The 19,943-nt window shown below is 49.4% G+C and overlaps 1 protein-coding gene across 2 annotated transcripts in view; it reads right to left on the bottom strand.

The window, feature by feature from the left end:
- BCAT1 (branched chain amino acid transaminase 1) overlaps window positions 1-7,546 on the bottom strand; it is a 63,807-nt gene extending 56,261 nt beyond the window's left edge. The window contains exons 1-2 of one of the 2 annotated variants that reach the window (XM_029058749.2): window positions 7,430-7,546; window positions 4,529-4,600 (exon numbers count right to left, since the gene is read on the bottom strand). In XM_029058749.2, the coding sequence (XP_028914582.1) occupies window positions 4,529-4,600; window positions 7,430-7,492 (135 nt within the window). In that variant the 5' untranslated portion in view covers window positions 7,493-7,546. Of the gene's footprint in view, window positions 1-4,528; window positions 4,601-5,902; window positions 6,023-7,429 lie in introns of those variants that run through there. The other variant, XM_029058750.2, reaches the window with a different exon arrangement.
- Between the last annotated feature and the right edge of the window lie 12,397 nt (window positions 7,547-19,943).

The raw sequence follows: 19,943 nt of genomic DNA, 5'->3' as shown, positions 1-19,943 counted from the left end.
TATTTGTATGGAAATTTTACCAAATCCACCTTAACAATAATGACATCTTTTAGCAATATGAATGCTTCTCTCCAATCTTCAGATATGAGGATGGCAGTTTATTTTATTGCAATTACCTTTACCTGTCAACTGACAAAGTAAAAGAAACATGAGAGTATAAAAAGGTTAGATTTTTGTAGTTCAAGGAAACTCTGCAAAACTACGGATTTCTCCATCACATCACTGAAAAAAAAGATAACAGATTACTTTAAGATCCGCTGCCTTTTCAAACTATTCAAATCTTTTTTGCATTTCCTTCATAAACATTACCAAACATCAAAGTACTATTCACATAAAAAGAGATTTTCTCCTGCATAATGAATCAGTGTCTTCATAGGCTCCAATTATTTTTATTCATTTTCCATGCTGAATGTTTAATTCCACGTACTTCTGGAAGAACCTGGCACGTCATAAAGGACTGGATTATGAAACGACCTGAATAAAATAAGCAGGAAGAGTGAGAAATAACAGCTATTTTGCCAAGACTCGGAGGGTGAGGTGGACCATTTTAGTTAGGGGTATTGCTTGTGTTGAGTCCTGGGAAAGATACAAAATAATCCAGTGGATACACTCCCTGCCCACACTGGGTTTACAGTCTACCCAGTAAAAGCATCGATAAATGTCATTGATTGATTGATTAGGAGGTAGGAAGAGCAGCTGAGGAAACTGAGGTCCAGAGAGGGTCACTTCCTTGCCCGAGGGTCACACCAGCAGAACCACGGCAGGGTGGTTTTCTTTCCCAATACCTATTCCTTTGCACTTTGCAAAACCTTTTGCAAGCTTGTCTACCTGGGGATTATAATGTCCCTATCTGCCATTTATTCATTTCTATAACATCTGTCTTCCCTCTGGGCTGTAAAGCTCCTTGTGGGCAGGGGAATGTGTCTGGGTATTGTTGTATTGTCCCCTCCCAAGTGCATAGTACAGTAATCCGCAACACAGTAAATGCTCAATAAATACAAATTCATTCATTCATTCAATAGTATTTATTGAGTGCTTACCATGTGCAGAGCACTGTGGCTAAGCGCTTGGAATTTACAGATCGGTAACAGACCAACAGACCAATGACCAACTTGACTGACTGACTGACTGACAGGAAATATTGAATACTCCACTAACTGGAATGTCTTTTGTTTACTAATTTCACCATTGAATAATAATAATAATGTTGTATTTGTTAAGCGCTTACTATGTGCCGAGCACTGTTCTAAGCGTGGGGTAGACATAGGGGAATCAGGTTGTCCCACGTGGGGCTCACAGTCTTTAATCCCCATTTTACAGATGAGGGAACTGAGGCCCAGAGAAGTTAAGTGACTTGCCCACAGTCACACAGCCGACAAGTGGCAGAAGCTGGGATTCGAACTCATGAGCCCTGACTCCCAAAGCCCGTGCTCTTTCCACTGAGCCACGCTGCTTCTTACCATTACCTCATACAGCTTTATGTGCTGGTCTTTTTCCACAAACAGTAATAATCGTGGTATTTCTTAAGGGCTTTAATCTGTGCCAAACCCTGTACTAAGTGCTGGGGTGGATACTATTCCAAATCGAGTGAGACACTGTCCCGTGAACCACATACGGCTCACGGTCTAAATAGGAGGAAGAAGGATTTAATTTTCATTTTACAGTTGAAAAAATTGAGGCTCAGAAAAGTTAAGTGTCCTTGCCTGAAGTTATACAGCAGGCAATTGTCAGAGTCCAGGATTACTGCTACAGCAAAGCCAGAAATGTGGTTTATTCTACATGGTCAGGCTGATAATAATATCATAATCATAATTGTGGTGTTTGTTAAGTGCTTACTATGTGCCAGGCACTGTTCTAAGTGCAAGGATGGATACAAGCAAATTGGGGTGGACACAGTCCCTGTCCCACGTGGGCCTCACAGTCTCAATCCCCATTATACAGATGATTTCACTGAGGCACAGAGAAGTGAAGGGACTTCCCCAAGGTCAGACAGCAGACACGTGACTGATCCAGGTTTAGAACCCAGGTCCCTCTGACTCCCAGGCCTATGGTTCTTTCCACTAGGCCACGCTGCTTCTCACTCTAAGGGGTCACAGCCAATAGGAGTAATAGAAAACTCTCTAAAATCCTTATTTAACTGTTCCCCAACTACATCACTTTAAAAAAAAAAAGCAGCGCCAACACTAGTGAAAATGCTTCTTAATGCAGTTCAACTCCTCTCCTTTCTAGACTGCGAGCCTTCTGTGGGCAGGGATTGTCGCTCTTTATTTGCTTTATTGTACTTTCCAAGCACTTAGTACACGGCTCTGCATACAGTAAGCTCTCAATAAAATAAAGGAATGAATAATAAACAAATGATTATGGTATTTGTTAAATGCTTATTATGTGTCAAGCACTGATTTAAGCACTGGAATAGATGTAAGGTAATCAGGTTGCCCCACGTGGGGGTGATTTCAATCCCCATTTTACAGATGAGGTAACTGAGGCACAGAGAAGTTTAGTGGCTTGCCAAAAGTCACACAGCAGACAAGCTGCAGAGGCAGGATTAGAACCACGATTGACTCCCAAGACCATATTCTTGCCACTAAGCCATACGATTGAATGAATGAATGAAATACACATCCGGAATTTGTTTGAATAATAACAATAATAATAATTTTGGCATTTGTTAAGCGCTTTCTATGTGCCAAGCACTGTTCTAAGCACTGGGGTAGATACAGGGTAATCAGGTTGTCCCACGTGAGGGTCACAGTTAATCCCTATTTTACAGATGAGGTAACTGAGGCACAGAGAAGTGAAGTGACTTGCCCACAGTCACACAGCTGACAAGTGGCAGAGCCAGGATTCGAACCCATGACCTCTGGCTCCCAAGCCCGGGCTCTTTCCACCAAGCCACACATGTCTGATTACTTCTGGACTTTATGCTCCTTGAGGGATCAGTTTACCAACTCTGTTCTCTTGGGTCTGTTCTCTGTCCTACTTTCCTCTCCCAAAAAAGCTCAGTAGTGTGTTCTGCACACAGTAGGCCCTCGATAAATACTATTGATTGACTGATTGATTGATAGTAAGCAGTGAACTAGCTGAAAGGCTGACAGCAGAGGGAAATGCAGAAGCTAATTGTCAATCGTATTTTTTGAGCACTTACTGTATGCAGAGCACTGTATTAAGTGCCTTGGAGAGACAAATAGAACAAGATAACAGACACATTCCTTGTCCACACAAGCTGACAAATTTCAGTAAAGAGGCCATGGGAAGCAGCGTGGCTCAGTGGAAAAGAGCCTGGGCTTCGGAGTCAGAGGTCATGAGTTCGACTCCCGGCTCTGCCACTTGTCAGCTGTGTGACTGTGGGCAAGTCACTTCACTTCTCAGTGCCTCAGTTACCTCATCTGTAAAATGGGGATCAACTATGAGCCTCACGTGGGACAACCTGATTACGCTGTATCTCCCCAGCGCTTAGAACAGTGCTCTGCACATAGTAAGCACTTAACGAATGCCAATATTATTATATTAATCACTAGGGAGCTTTCTATACAGTATTTAGAGTCAGGACAGTAAGAGAAAGTGTTTTTTTTACAAAATGCTATATAGGAGAAAATTTCACTGTGGTTACTAGCGAATTTATAGGGTGGGGTATTCTGGCATTAAAACAGCTGATGCAATCGGGAATGAACATTCTCCATTCATGTGAGACAGGGGTTAATGCATTCTCTCCAAATGATTTCGCCACTAAACATAGAAGCAGCATGGCCCAGCGCAGAGAGCAGGGGCTTGGGAATGATTCTAATCCCAGCTCTGCCCCTTGTCTGCTACGTGACCTTGGGCAAGCCACTTCACTTCTCTGGGCCTCAGTTCCCTCATCTGGAAAATGGGGGTTAAAACTGTGAACCCCACAGAGGGAAATGGACCATGTCCAATCTGATCAGCTTATTTCATTCATTCAGTCATATTTTTTGAGCTCTTACTGTGCGCAGAGCACTGCCACTAAGCGCTTGGGGGAGTACTAGGTACGATAATGATAATAATGATGGTATCTGTTAGCGCTTACTATGTTGCCGAGCACTGCTCTAAGTGCTGGGGTAGATACAAGGTAATCAGGTTGTCCCATGTGGGGCTCACAGTCTTAATCCCCATTTTACAGACAAGGGAACTAAGGAACAGAGAAGTTAAGTGGCTTGCCCAAGGTCACACAGCAAACAAGTGGAGGAGCATGGATTAGAACCCACAACCTCTGACTCCCCAACCCGTGCTCTTTCCACTAAGCCATGCTGCTTAACAACACGCTGCTGTAACAATAAATAGAACACATTCCCGGTCCTCAACAAGCTTAAAGTCTAGGGTTATTTTTTCAGCACTTAGTACAGTGTCTGGCATATAGTAACTGCTTAACACCCCCCCAAAAAAATACAAACAAAAAACACAGACCGCCAAACAACAACACTCCAATGTGCAGGCTCAAACGAGTGGGTGAGAAGCACTGTGGAAGCAGAAACGTTAACACCTCAACCCCTAGCTTTGGTCGGCATCTTACCTTGAAGGTGTCTTGGACCCTCTGTATACCTCCATTCCCTGCACCACCCATTGAGCAGTCAGGATGACAACCCTGCCAAGAAAACAAAGTCTACATCAAAAGATGGCCTCGTGCAAACGAAGGGGGATCCGATACGGTCCGTCATAAATATTGAAACCCATTCACTCTTGGCCGGGGGCCACCTCTAAATCCTGACCCTTTTCCTAATCCCGTAACAAAGACGAACTGGAGGAGAGGAGGAAGAGGTGGGTGAGGCATACGGTGGAGTTCATTCAATCGTATTTATTGAGCGCTTACTGTATGCAGAGCACTAGGTTGACCACTTCATTGAGACTGTGAGCCCGTTGTTGGGCAGGGATTGTCTTTATCTGTTGCCGAATTGTACATTCCAAGTGCTCAGTACAGTGCTCTGCACATAATAAGTGCTCAATAAATATGACTGAATGAATGAATGAATGGAAGGAAGTCACAGCATGGCATTGCAGACAGAGCCCGGGCCTGGGAGTCAGAGGACTTGGGTTTTAATTCCAGCTCTGCCATTTCCCGCTGTGTGACCTTGGGAAAGCTTCTCTGTGCTTCACGTGCTTCCTCTATAAAATGATGATCAAGACTGTGGGCCCCATGTGGGACAGGGACTGTATCCACCTTGATTAACTGGTTATCTATCCCAGCACTTACTACAGAGCCTGGCATGTGGTAAGTGCTCAACAAGTACATTTAAAAAAAAAAAGAGGCCAAGATTGCCCTTCCTTTTCATTCACTCATTTATTCATTCAATCTTATTTATTGAGTGCCTATTGTGTGCAGAGCACTGGAGTAAGCATTTGGAAAGTACAATACAGCAATAAGGAGAGACAATCCCTATCCACAAGGGTCTCACAGTCTAGAGGGAGAAAGACATCAATACGAGTAAACAGGAATCAATATAAACCAACAGAATTATAGATAAATATATATATAATATATGCATATATTCCTTTATCTTCTGGGTTTGCATCCTGCCCCTGGCTGTTGGAGGCAGGGGGAGCGGGGATGTGGGTCTTTTTGCCCCTGAAGGGGTTGGGATTGAGTGCTTACTGTGTTCTGAGCACTGTACTAAGCGCTTGGGAGAGTCCAGTAGAAAAATACATGGCCCTGCTGAGCCAGGGCCAGGGCGGGGTGGGGGACAAGGAACAATTGTTTGAGGGGATGTCATTGTCCGCCTCATGGTGTCATTGTGGTGGTTGTGGTGGTCATCACTTCCTCCTTCCGAGGAGGCTGGCGGGTCCTGGGGGCCGGGGGTAGGGGGATCGGGGGGCGGCAATGAGACCGTGAGGGCTGGTGGGGGGAAAACAGCTTTAATCATCAGACTAGGGGTGGGATTTAAGCACTCACCACGAGCCAGGCACTGTACTAAGCGCTAGGGTGGATCCAAACATAGCGGGTTGGACCGAGACCCTGTCTCCATGTGGAGCTCCACGTCTCCATCCCCATTTGACAGAGGAGGGAACTGAGGCCCAGACGAGTGAGCTGACTGGCCCAAGGTCACCCAGCAGACGACGGGGGCGGGGGGAGCGGGATGAGCAGTCGGGTCCTTGGGGCTCCCAGACCCAGGCTCTCCCTACCCTAGTACCCTACCCTACCCTTATGCTTCTCCATGAGACAGTGTGGGGGGAGGGGGCTGGGGGCGGTAGATGAGATGGTGGGGCTGGGGGGAGGTTGGTGGGAAGATGGGGGGCGGGAGGAGGTTGGGGGGGAGATGGGGGAGGGTTTGGGGGGGGCAGTGGAGGAGGAGGATGGGGGGTCGGTTGGGGGTCAGTCTGGTGGAGGAAGGGGATTGAAGGGGCGGTGGAGGAGGATGGGGTTTGGGGGGTGGTTGGTGGGGAGAGATGGGGGGGGGCGATGAGACAGTGGCAGCTGGGGGAGGGGTTGGGGGCAGTGGAGGAGGAGGAGGAGATTGGGGGGTCAGGGGTCGGTGATGAGACAGTGAGGGCTGGGGGGCCAGTTGGGGGGCAGTACGGAGGAGGGGGTTGAAGAGGGTGGTGGGGGAGGATGGGGGGGTCGGGGGGTGGTTGGGGGGAGATGGGTGAGGGGTTGGGGGTGGTGGAGGAGGAGGAGGATGGGGGTGGAGGGTCGGTTGGGGGGCGGTGTGGAGGAGGGGGATTGAAAGGGGTGGTGGGGTCGGGGGCGGTTGGTGGGCAGAGATGGGGGTCGGGGGGCAGCGATGAGACAGTGGGGGCTGGGGGGCTGTTGGGGATCAGTAGGTGGAGGAGAAAGGGGATTGAAGGGGGCGGTGGGGGAGGATGGGGGGTCGGGGGACAGTCGGGGGGAGATGGGGCGGTGGAGAAGGAGGAGGATAGGGGTTGGGGGGTGGTTGGGGGGGAGAGATGAGGGGTCAGCGATGAGAGAGTGGGGGCTGGGGGTGGGTTGGGGGTGATTGGGGTGGAGGAGGAGGAGGATGGGGGGGTCGGGGGAGGTGGGGGGGTCGATGATAGAGTGGGGGCTGGGAGAGGGTCGGGAGGTCCGGGGGAGGAGGAGGATGGGGGTCTTTGGGGGGGAGATGGGGAGGGTGGAGGGAGAGGATGGAGGTTGGGGGGCCGTTGGGGGCCGTTGGGGGCGGATGGGGGGGTCGAGGGAGGGGCCTGGGGGTGCGTTGGAGGTGGTTGGGTGGAGGAGGGGGATGATGGGGGGTCAGGGAAGGCGGTGGGGGTCACTGGTGAGAGAGTGGGGGCTGGGGAGGGGTTGGGGGGAGATGGGGGAGGGGCGGGGGCTGGGGGAGGAGGAGGAGGGGGGTGTTTGGGGGGGATGGGGAGATGGGGAGGGGCGGGGGGCAGGAGCATGGAGGGTGGGGAAGAATGGGGGGTCGGGGTGGGTTGGGGGTGTTTGGGGAGGGGTGTCGGGATCGGGGTGGGGGGCCGTTACCTGGCAACAACGGGCGGCTTTGGGAGCAGGACCGGAACCGGGGCCCGGCGGGGACGAGGCCATGCTGCCGGCCGGGGGCCCACGCTGCGCCCCACGCTCTGCCCCGGGCTGGGGGCTTGGAGGGCTGGGGGGCCGGGAGGCAGGGGGTCCGGGAGGCTGGGGGTCCGGGAGGCTGGGGGTCCGGGAGGCTGGGGGGCTGGGGGTCCGGGGGGCTGGGGGTCCGGGAGGCTGGGGGTCCGGGAGGCTGGGGGTCCGGGAGGCTGGGGGGCTGGGGGTCCGGGGGGCTGGGGGTCCGGGAGGCTGGGGGGCTGGGGGTCCGGGGGGCTGGGGGTCCGGGGGTCCGGGGGGCTGGGGGTCCGAGGGCTGGGGCCTGCGAGCAGCGCGCTCTGCGGAGGACCGGCACCGGCAGCAGCAGCAGCAGCAACAGCAGGAGGAGGAGGAGGAGGCTCCCGCACGCACGCACACACCCCCCCCCCACACACCCACACACACTCACACCCCCACACACAGACAGACAGCCCCAGGCCGGCCCCTCCCCGGCGCCCCCGCCCCTCCCTTCCCGTCCCCTCCTTCAGGGAGGGGGTGAGGACCCAGGCGTCCGGGCCCCCAGGCGTCCGGGCCCCCGTCCATCCCCCCGTCCATCCCCCCCGCCCCACCCGCACAAGGCCAGTCCTGCGGGCATCTCCGGCCACCGACGCCTACCTCTTACCCCCTTCTCCTCCATTCTCCCCTTCCTCCTCCTCCTCCTCCTCATCTTCTCCCCCTCCTCCCTCTCCTCCTCTTTCCCCTTCCTCCTCTTCTCCTTCCTCCTCTTCCCCTTCCTCCTTCTTCTTCCTCCTCCTCTTCCCCTTCCTCCTCTTCCCCTTCCTCCTCTTCCCCTTCCTCTTCTCCTTCCTCCTCCTCTTCCCCTTCCTCTTCCTCCTCTTCCTCCTTCCTCTTCCCCTCCCTCCTCTTCCCCCTCCTCCTTCCTCTTCCCCTCCCCCTCTTCCCCTTCCTCCTCCTCCTCTTCCCCCTCCCCCTCCTCCTCCTCTTCCCCTTCCTCCTCCTCCTCTCTTCTCTCCCTTCCTCCCCCTCCCCTCCTCCTCTACCTCCTCCCTTTCCTCCTCTTCCTCTCCCCCATTCCTCCCCTTCTCCCCCTTCTCTCCTTCCTCCTCCTCCTCCTGCTCCCCCTCCTCCCGTCCCTCCCTCCCTCCCCTTCATCTCCCCCTCTTTCCCTCCCTCCACCTTAAAATTATAATAATGTTGGTATTTGTTCCACGGCTCAGTGGAAAGAGCCCGGGCTTGGGAGCCAGATGTCATGGGTTCGAATCCCAGCTCTGCCACTTGTCAGCTGTGTGACTGTGGGCAAGTCACTTCACTTATCTGTGCCTCAGTTACCTCATCTGTAAAATGGGGATGAAGACTGTGAGCCCCACGTGGGACAACCTGATTACCCTGTATCTTCCCCAGCGCTTAGAACGGCTCTCTGCACATAGTAAATGCTTAACAAATACCAACATTATTATTATGTGCCAAGCACTGTTGTAAGGATTGGGGTAGATACAAGGTAATCAGGTTGTCCCACATGGGGCCCAAAGTCTTAATCCCCATTTTACAGATGAGGGAACTGAGGTACAGAGAAGTTAAGTGACTTGCCCAAGGTCACACAGATGACATATTCCCCCACCCCCTCCCAGAGGGCAGACCCTGCCCCCCAAATCCCCCACCCCCCAGCCAGGCCAACATTGGGACCCCTCCCCCAGCCTATGACCCAGCCTCCCAACCCCAAAGCCACCCCCCACCCCGCCGGGCCACCTCCCTGGATGACCATTGCTCTGCAGATGCAGTTCATCGTGTATGACTTCATCACTAATAGTAATAATAATAGTGGTTGTTGAGCTCTTACTATGTGACAAGCACTGGGGTAGATCCAGGCTAATCAGGTTGCCCCACGTGGGGCTCACAGTCTTAATCCCCATTTGGCAGATGAGGTAACCGAGGCCCAGAGAAGTGAAGGGACTTGCCATTGCAGAAAAGGGGCAGAGCAGGATTAGAACCCACGCCCTCTGATTCCCAAACCTGGGTTCTTGCCACTAGGCCAGGCCCAGCACCTCAGAAGCACCGGGAGAGATAAAATACCCGCAGATTGGACACATTCCCTCCCCCACATAATAATAACAATCATCACTGTAGTATTCGTTAAGTGCTTGCTATGTACCAGGCACTGTACTAAGCGCTGAGGTGGATACAAGCCAATTGGGTTGGACACGGTCCCTGTCCCACGTGGGGCTCACAGTCTCAATCCCCATTTGACAGATGAGGTCACTGAGACCCAGAGAAGTGAAGTGTCCAAGGTCACACGGCAGAGAAGCGGAGGAGCTGGGATTAGAACCCAAGACCTGACTCCCAGGCCCAGGCTCTACCCACTACACCATGCTGCTTCCCCGGGCCTCAAAATCAAAGGGGGAGAGTGAACAGGTATTTAATGGCAACTTTACAGATGAGGAAACTGAGGGACAGAGCAACCAAGTGATCAGATCACACTAGACCGTGAGCTCGGCGTGGGCAGGTATGTGTCTGTGTTCTATTGTAATAATAATAATGTTGGTATTTGTTAAGCGTTTACTATGCGCAGAGCACTGTTCTAAGCGCCGGAGTAGATACAGGGTAATCAGGTTGCCCCACGTGAGGCTCACAGTTAATCCCCATTTTACAGATGAGGTAACTGAGGCACAGAGAAGTGAAGTGACTCGCCCACAGTCACGCAGCTGACAAGTGGCAGAGCCGGGAGTCGAACCCATGACCTCTGACTCCCAAGCCCGGGCTCTTTCCACTGAGCCACGCTTGTAGTCTCCCAAGCTCTTAATACGGTGCTTTGCACACAGTAAGCGCTCAATAAATATGATCGAACGAAGCCAGTGGTGAGTCAGGACTAAAATCCAGATCTCATGACTGCCATTCCTGTCTGCTCTCCACTTGGTCCTCCCGGTGTTTTCCAAAGAGCAGAATGAAGCCCGGCCCGTGAGACGGGCCCCGTTTGCTGCAGCGGGGCAGTTTGTACACGTCCCTAGACGCTGACTAGTCAGAGTAAACACGGCCTGGCCCAAGTCGTGGAAACGTTTCTTCCCGAGCATGTTCAGTTTTCAGCTGGATGGACTCCTGCCTGGTTCTGTGGAGCAAAGGTGTGCCAAACACATGGATTCTCCAGGGGCTGCCTTTATTCTTCTTTTTCTGGTATTGGTTAGGCGCTTACTAAGCTGTAAGAAGCACTGGGGTGGATCCCTGCTACGCCACTTGTCAGCTGTGTGACTGTGGACAAGTCACTTCACTTCTCTGTGCCTCAGTTACCTCATCTGTAAAATGGGGATTAAGACTGTGAGCCTCACGTGGGACAACCTGATTACCTTGTATCTACCCCAGCGCTTAGAACAGTGCTCTGCACGTAGTAAGCGCTTAACAAATACCAACATTATTAAAGAAGCTAATTTCGTTCATTCACTCATTCATATGGATACAAGCTAATTTCGTTCATTCACTCATTCATATGGATACAAGCTAATTTTGTTCATTCACTCATTCATATTTATTGAGCGTTTACTGTGTGCAGAGCCCTCTACTAAGGACTGGGGTGGATATAAGTTAATTCATTCATTCACTCATTCGTATTTATCGAGTGCTTACTGTGTGCAGAGCGCTGTACGAAGCACTGGGGCAGATTCAAGCTAATTTCGTTCATTCCCTCATTCATATTTATCGAGCGCATACTGTGTGCAGAGCGCTCTACTAAGGACTGGGGTGGATACAAGCTAATTTCGTTCATTCACTCATTCGTATTTATCGAGTGCTTACTGTGTGCAGAGCGCTGTAATAAGCACTGGGGTGGATACAAGCTAATTCACTCATTTGTATTTACTGAGTGCTTGCTGCGTGCAGAGCACTGTACTAAGCACTGGGGTGGATACAAGCTAATTCATTCATTCGTATTTACTGAGCGCTTGCTGCGTGCAAAGCACTGTACTAAGCACTGGGGTGGATACAAGCTAATTCATTCACTCATCTGTATTTATGGAGCACTGTACCAAGGGCTCTAGACTGTAAGCCCATTGTGGGCAGGGATTTTTCTTTATGTCTGTATTGTACTCTCCAAGTACTTAGAGAAGCAGAGTGGCTCAGTGGAAGGAGCCCGGGCTTGGGAGTCAGAGGTCATGGGTTCGAATCCCAGCTCTGCCACTTGTCAGCTGTGTGACTGCGGGCAAGTCACTTCACTTCTCTGTGCCTCAGTTTCCGCATCTGTAAGATGGGGATTAACTGTGAGCCTTACGTGGGACAACCTGATTACCCTGTATCTCCCCCAGTGCTTAGAACTGTGCTCTGCGTATAGTAAGCGCTTAACAAATACCAACATTATTATTATTAGTCCAGTGCTCTGCACTTAGTAAACGCTCAATAAATACAACTGAATGAATGAATGAAGAGTTTGGGAGAGTACAGTCTAACAATATAACAATTACATTCCCTGCCAACGGCGACCTTACAGTCTAGAGGGGGAGACAGACACTGATACATATAAAAATATGACAGGGACCTAAGTGGTGTGGGGCTGGGATGGGGGGATTAATAAAGAGAGCGAGGCAGGGTGATGCAGAAGGGAGTGGAAGAAGAGGAAAAAGAGGGGGTTAGTCTGGGAAGGCCCCTTGGAGGAGATGTGCCTTCGATAAGGCTCAGAAGCGGGAGACAGTCATTGTCCGTCAGCTTTGAGAAGGGAGGACGTAACACGGTCCCTGTGCCATGTAGGCCTCACAGTCTCCATCCCCATTTGACAGATGAGGGAACTGAGGCCCAGAGAAGCTAAGTGACTAGTCCAAAGTCAGACAGCACGCATGTGGCAGAGGCGGGATGAGAACCCAGGTCCTTCTGACTCTCAGGCTCCGGTTCTATCCGCTAGGCCACGTAGCTTCTCCTTAATAGGGGAGGAGTCAGAGTAGCAACTGGTCAGGGAATTCCACACACTGTCTGCTAGGAGCTTAAAGCTAGAGGCAGCAGCACAGATGAGGAACGTATCGGGTGACGGGACAAGAGAGGAAGACTTATTTTCTTTTTTTGTACCTGGGGGAGATGGGGAAGGGAGACCTCTGCATCCTGAGAGGAGAGGTTGGGGAGTGTTAAGTAGCGAGGCTGGTTTTTAAAAAACAAAGTCTAGCAGATAGAACACGAGCCTGGGAGTCAGAAGGTCATGGGTTCTAACCCCCGGCTTCACCACTTTTCGGCTGCGTGGCCTTGGACAAGTCACTTCATTTGTCTGGGCCTCACTTCCCTCATCTGTAAAATGAAAATTAAGACTGAGAGCTCCATGCAGGTAGGAACTGTGTCGATTCTATTTGCTTGTATCCACCCCAGCGTTTAGTATAGTGCCTGGCAGGTAGTAAGCGTTTATCAAATACCATAGTTATTGTTATTTCTATGAAGGATTTAGCATCAGGTAAGGTTGCCAGTCACAAAAACTCCTCACTCTAGGCTTCAAGGCTCTACATCACCTTGCCCCTTCCTACCTCTCCTCCCTTCTCTCTACCACCCACCCCGCACGCTCCGCTCCTCCGCCGCCCACCTCCTCACCGTCCCTGGGGCTCGCCCATCCCGCCGTCGACCCCCGGGCCACGTCCTCCCGCGGTCCCGGAGCGGCCTCCCTCCTCACCTCCACCAAACTGATTCTCTTCCCCTCTTCAAAACCCTACTTAAAACTCACCTCCTCCAAGAGGCCTTCCCACACTGAGCTCCTCTTCTCCCTCTACTCCCTCTACCACCCCCCCTTCACCTCTCCGCAGCTTAACCCTCTTTTCCCCCCATTTCCCTCTGCTCCTCCTCCTCTCCCTTCCCATCCCCTCAGCACTGTACTCGTCTGCTCAACTGTATATATTTATTACCCTATTCATTTTGTTAATGAAATGTACATCGCCTCGATTCTATTTAGTTGCCATTGTTTTTACGAGATGTTCTTCCCCTCGACTCTATTTATTGCCATTGTTCTCGTCTGTCCGTCTCCCCCGATTAGACCGTAAGCCCGTCAAATGGCAGGGATCGTCTCTATCTGTTGCCGATTTGTTCATTCCAAGCGCTTAGTACAGTGCTCTGCACATAGTAAGTGCTCAATAAATAAATAAATACTATTGAACATCCTTCCTTCCCCCAACCCTAATACATCATTTTATTTTTAGTTCTACTTCCGGTCATAAGGGTGACATTGGACCTAGAAAACACCAGAAAGTCCAGAAGGTTCACCTAGAAATGGCAGTGGATTGAATTCCTGTTTCTCAAGCAGGCTTTACCCGTTGCGTTGGCATAACTGCTCAGATAAAATCAGAGCCATTTTCGGAGCCGAACATCACCCACAAAACAGTCGGGAAAAAGAACAGAACATTGAGCCCATAAACATAATGATTTGATGATGTGATATGGTTACTTACAATAATTACTGTGGCGGAAGAATGTGGGGAGAGTTACAATTTTTTTTCTGCTTTTAGAAAAGAGGCAAGGGGGATTGACTCTTCTGCTGCCCTTGTGCCAATGACGTGGTAAGATTCTTGCCAGTCTTTGCCCTACACCAGTTGTGCAATGGTGAAAGAAAGAAATGAGGACTTGCTTCCAGAAAGGGGGCCCAATACATCAAATTATGATAACTGACCGGAGACATAGATAATCTGCCAAGAATGGAAAGAGGGCAATACTTTAGAAACTCAACTCATCATTAATTCAAATCCTCCTCCCTCTGACTTAGATTGTGAGCACAGTATGGGATAGGGACTGTGTCCAGGTTGATTGGTATCTAATAATAATTTTGATAATTGTTAAGCACTTCTTATGTGCCAGGCACTGTACTAAGCGCTGGGAGGATATAAGCAAATAGGGTTGAACGCAGTCCCTGTCCCAGGTGGGGCTCACGGTCTCAATCCTCATTTTACAGATCAGGGAACTGAGGCACCGAGAAGTGAAGTGATTTGCCCAAGGACACACAGCAGACAAGTGACAGAGCTGGGAAAAGAACCCATGACCTTCTGACTCCCAGGCCCATGCTCTATCCACTAGATCACGCTACTTCTCTACCCTGGCGGTTAGTACAGTGACTGGCTCATTCGTTCATTCTTTCAATCCATTTAGTCGTATTTACTGAGTACAGAGCACTTGAGAGAGTACAATACGACAATGAATAGACACATCCCCTGCCCACAATGAGCTTACAGTCTAGAGGGGGAGCCAGACATAGATAGAAGTAAATCAATTACAGCTCTAGAAATGAATTACAGATCTAGAAATCAATTACAGATGCTGAGCATAATAAGCACTTAGCAAATACTATAAAAAATGAAACTAAAACAGAAAACAAACATGATGATGGTAAAAGGAAAGGCTCCAAACAGGTAGCTGAACCTCTGTTGCCGATTAGCCTTTATGTTATCAGTCAATCAATCAGTCATATCTTCTGAGCATTTACTACGCCGTACTAAACGCTTGGGAGAATACAGTACAACAGAGTTGGGATTCGTGATCCCCTGGTCAAAACATACATCTTTGAACATGTGATAGAAAAACCCAGATTATTCCTCTAAAGACCCCTCCCCTTATGGCTCAAGTTCAAGGGTGTTAAATGTTCTCCTTCTTCCACGTACACAGAACTAAATAGAGCCCCTGTTAAATCGGGTTGAACCAAATTACAGGGCTGCTCTAACAGCACGCTTGGAAAGGGAGCAGAGAATACTGAAACAGCCCTACTCCGTAATTTGGTCCTTTGGTACCTTGAAATTCAGCCTCCTTTCTGTTGTCTGGGGGAGTTCATGGCAGGCTGAGGGAATCGTGTATCCTTTATCTGACTCTTCCTTTTTTCCCAAGGACCACTCACGTTTTGGAGCTGTTAGAGACTTTTGTATTTTCATGACTGAATGAAGATGAGAGAGGAGGGGCCCTTAATAATGGTATTTGTTAAGCGCTTACTATGCCAAACCCTTCATTCCAGGCTCCGCCACTTGTCCACTGTGCGACCTGGGGCAAGTCGCTTCACTTCTCTGTGCCTCAATTCCCTCATCTGTAAAAATGAGGATTGAAACTGTGACCCCCATGTGGGACAGGGACTGTGTCCAACCTGATTAGCTTGTATCTACCCTTGTGCTTAGTATAGTGCCTGGCAAATAATAAGTGCTAAGCAAATTCCACAGTTATTATTATTATTATTATTATCCATGACACCTCTTCATTGGGGAAGCAGCCTAGCAGAGTGGATAGAGCAGAGGCTTTGGAGTCAAAAGGTCATGGATTCATACCCCATGCTACCCCATGCTATCTACCCCGGTGCTTAGTAGTGCCTGGCACATAGGAAGTGCTTAACAAATGCCACAATTATTTTTATTATTATCATTTTCATTATCCTGACAACTATCATATCTAAGAATCCTTCCTCCCAAACCAGGAAGGAGGAGACACGGCAGAGCGGAAGAGATTTCTGTTCACAGTCTGGTGTTCAGTGAGACAACGGCTGCCTTTTGAATATGAGTGGCTTGGGGAGCGGCTTTTGAAATCCTACTGTTCTCAAACCTGACAATCTTGTAATAATAATAATAATAATAATCATTATTTGTTAAGTGCTTACTATGTGCCTATCACTGTTCTAAGCAAGATTATCAGGTTGTCCCACATGGGGTTCACACTTTTAATCCCATTTTACAGATGAGGTAACTGAGGTACAGAGAAGTGAAGTGACTTTCCCAAAGTCACACAGCTGACAAGTGGTGGAGCCAGGATTAGAACCCACGTCCTCTGACTCATTCATTCATTCAATCGTATTTATTGAGTCCTTACTGTGTGCAGAGCACTGTACTAAGCGCTTGGAATGTACAATTCGGCAACAGGTAGAGACAATCCCGGCCCAACAACGGGACAAGCCCGGGCTCCTTCCACTAAGCCAATAACACGAACACATTGTGTCTCCACATGAGGGTTGTTCAAACTTTCATTATTCAGTGCCCCGGGAGGGTTCTAATTAGAATAAAACTGTGCCAACTCAAGCCACCTTAAAATGACTCATGGGATCACATCTCTCATCCTAGACATGTTGTCTCACTGTTGTCAGTCAGTTGGTCAATCATATTTACTGAGCACTTACCTTGCACAGGACACTGTACTAAGCGCTTGGGAGAGCAAAATAGCAGACACATTCCCTGACTACAACGACCTTCCAGCCCGTTGACAACCTTCCACCCTGGTTTGAGACCGTGAGCCCCCTTAGGATCAGAGATTGTGTCGGATTCTCCCCTGTGTATTCTGTCCCAGAGGTGAGTACAGCGCTCTACACTTGGTAAGCAATTTTTTTATGAAATTAGTTAAGCATATACTATGTGCCAGGCGCCGGAGAAGATACAAGATAACCAGGTGGAACGTAGTCCCTGTCCCATGTGGGGCTCCCATTTTTAATCTCCATTTTACAGATGAAGGAACTGAGGCCCAGACAAGTGAAATGACTTGCCCAGGGTCATACAGCAGAACCAGCATAGCTTAGGGAATAGAGCACCGGCCTGTAGTCAGTAGGTCATGGGTTCTAATCCCGGCTCTGCCCCAAGGTGGCCGTGTGACCTTGGGAAAGTCACTTCACTTCTGTGGGCCTCGTGAAATGGGGATGAAGAGTGTGAGCCCTATGTGGGACAGGGACTAACGTGAATCTACTCCAGTGCTTAGAACGGTACTTGGCACATAGTAAACACTTAGCAAGTACCATAATCCCTCTGTTCCCTCTGCTCCCCCTCTACCCACTCCTTCACCTCCCCTCAGCTAAGCCCTCTTTTCCCCCCCTCCCTCTGCTCCTCCCCCCCTCCCTTCCCCTCCCCTCAGCGCCGTACTCGTCCGCTCAACTGTATATATCTTCATTACCCTATTTATTTTGTTAATGAGATGTACATCACCTTGATTCTATTTATTTGCTATTGTTTTAATGAGAAGTTCATCTCCTTGATTCTATTTATTGCTATTGTTTTTGTCTGTTCCTCTCCCCCGATTAGACCGTAAGCCCGTCAAAGGGCAGGGACTGTCTCTATCTGTTACCGATTTGTCCATTCAAAGCGCTTAGTACAGTGCTCTGCACATCGTAAACGCTCAATAAATACTATTGAATGAATGAATGAATAACTATTATTATTATTAAATGGTGTAGCCAGGGTTAGAACCCAGGTCCTTCTGACTTCCAGGCCCTTGCTCACTCCTTTGGCCAAGTTACTTCATAACTAAATGCTTAATAAATACTACTCCTACTAATACCACATCCACGCCACTTCTTCCCTCTCTTTTAGTCCTTGAGGGTAACATTCCCAAAGGCCTCAGAACCTCAAATCTCCCAGCCATGGGAAATGATTTTAACCATCGTTCCATCTCTCCATGACACAGTCTTGTCTTATGCTGTCGAGTCGTCTCCGACCCATAGCAACTTCATGGACACATCTTTCCCAGAACGCCCCACCTCCATCCGCCATCATTCTGGTAGTGGATCCACAGAGTTTTCTTGGTAAAAATAAGGAAGTGGTTTACCGTCGTCTCCTTCCGCACAGTCAACTTGAGTCTCCGCCCTCGATTCTCTCCCAGGCCGCTGCCGTCCAGCACGGGTGAGTTTTGACCTGTAGCGGATGGCCTGCCACTCGCTAGCCACTGGCCAAACTGGGAATGGACCGGAAAGGACTCTGCTTCACTCTCCCTCCCGTAGCAGAGACTGGTAGAGGACAGGAAACTCTCCAGGTGCCACCCTGAGAGGGTCCGTGATACAGTACAGGCTCATTCTAAAAGATGCATCAATACCCTAGTTGCATTTCACTTTAATCCAGAGAGTTGTCAAGGGTCTACACAAGGGACGACTGATATTGCAAACCAAAAATAATAATAATAATAATGTTGGTATTTGTTAAGTGCTTACTATGTGCAGAGCACTGTTCTAAGCACTGGGGTAAATACAGGTTAATCAGGTTGTCCCACTTAGGGCTCACAGTCGTAATCCCCATTTTACAGATGAGGTAACTGAGGCACAGAGAAGTTAAGTGACTTGCCCACAGTCACACAGCTGACAAGTGGCAGAGCTGGGATTTGAACCCATGATCTCTGACTTCCAAGCCCGGGCTCTTTCCACTGAGCCATGCTGCTTCTCTGCCAAAAATGCCAAAGAGCTATTAAAACCATCCTTTACACAACCAGAAGAGGTGAGAGTTGAGCTGCATGTGTGAATGGATTCTCCCAAGCACAGTGTTCTACACACAGTAGGTGCGCCAGAACTACTACTGAGTGACTGATGGTGTAAACGTAAAATACTTCTGTTCTGGGGAGCTCGAGATTACCTGAAAGGAGCAGATGGGGTGAGAGCTTTGTCCTTTTAATGATGCGGCAAGTTAATTGGAAAGTTTTCCCCCAAGGGTACGATAGAGTTTCATTAATTAAATATTTGTAAAACACTTGGAGATTTTCCATCCGGACGAGGTATAAAGTGAAAAATAGGCCTTTTACTTTGGGAGCCTAATTAAGGAAATGAATGGATTCCATTTGCTTTTTAACCAGAGGCAGAACAGGAAAGCAGGATCCTGGGGAAGCCAGGAGTGCAAGTCCCCAGTAATATTCCCAAGTGATATTCCGGAAAAAAAAAATCCCTAAACCCTGAACACTAGTTTTCAATACTGATTGAGGAAGACAGGCCTGAACAAAAGAAGGGTTACTTTGGCCAAAAGCAAAAATAGAAGCAGCGTGGGCTAGTGGATAGAGCCATGGCCTGCGAGTCAGAAGGACCTGGGTTCTAGTCCTGGCTACGCACAGAGTAAGCACTCAATAAATACAATTGAATGAATGAATGAATCTTTGCTCTGTAACCTTCACTTCACTTCTCTGGGCCTCTGTCTTCCATGGGTCTCCCATTCTCCATCCCCATTTTCCAGATGAGGTAACTGAGGCACAGAGAAATGAAGTGACTTGCCCAAGGTCACACAGCAGACAGACGATTGAATGAATGAACAAGTGGCAGAGGCAGGATTAGAACCCACGAGCTCGGACTCCCGTGCCCTTGCTCTTGCCTCTAAGCCATGATCTGTGTCACTATTATTATTATTATGGTATTTGTTAAGCGCTTACTATGTGCAGAGCACTGTTCTAAGCGCTGGTGTAGATACAGGGTAATCAGATTGTCCCACATGGGGCTCACATGTTTTTAATCCCCATTTTTACAGATGAGGTAACTGAGGCACAGAGAAGTTAAATGACTTGCCCAAGGTCACACAGCAGACAAGTGCCGGAGCCGGGATTAGAACCCACGACCTCTGACACTCAAGCCCGTGCTCTTTCCACTGAGCCACGCTGCTTCCCCACTAGTAGTAGTTCCATTTTTTTATGGCATTTGGCAAGCACTGTTCTAAACGCTGGGGTAGATTCAAATTAATCAGGCTGGGCACGGTCCCTGTCATTCATGGGGCTCACAGTTGGGAAGGAAAACAGGTATTGAATCCACATTTTGCCAATGAGGAAACTGAGGCAC

This window comes from Ornithorhynchus anatinus, chromosome 2 (assembly GCF_004115215.2).
Source record: "Ornithorhynchus anatinus isolate Pmale09 chromosome 2, mOrnAna1.pri.v4, whole genome shotgun sequence".
Lineage (NCBI taxonomy): Eukaryota > Metazoa > Chordata > Mammalia > Monotremata > Ornithorhynchidae > Ornithorhynchus > Ornithorhynchus anatinus.
The sequence above is the reverse complement of the archived record's forward strand: the minus strand, read 5'-3'. Positions and strand labels throughout refer to the sequence as shown.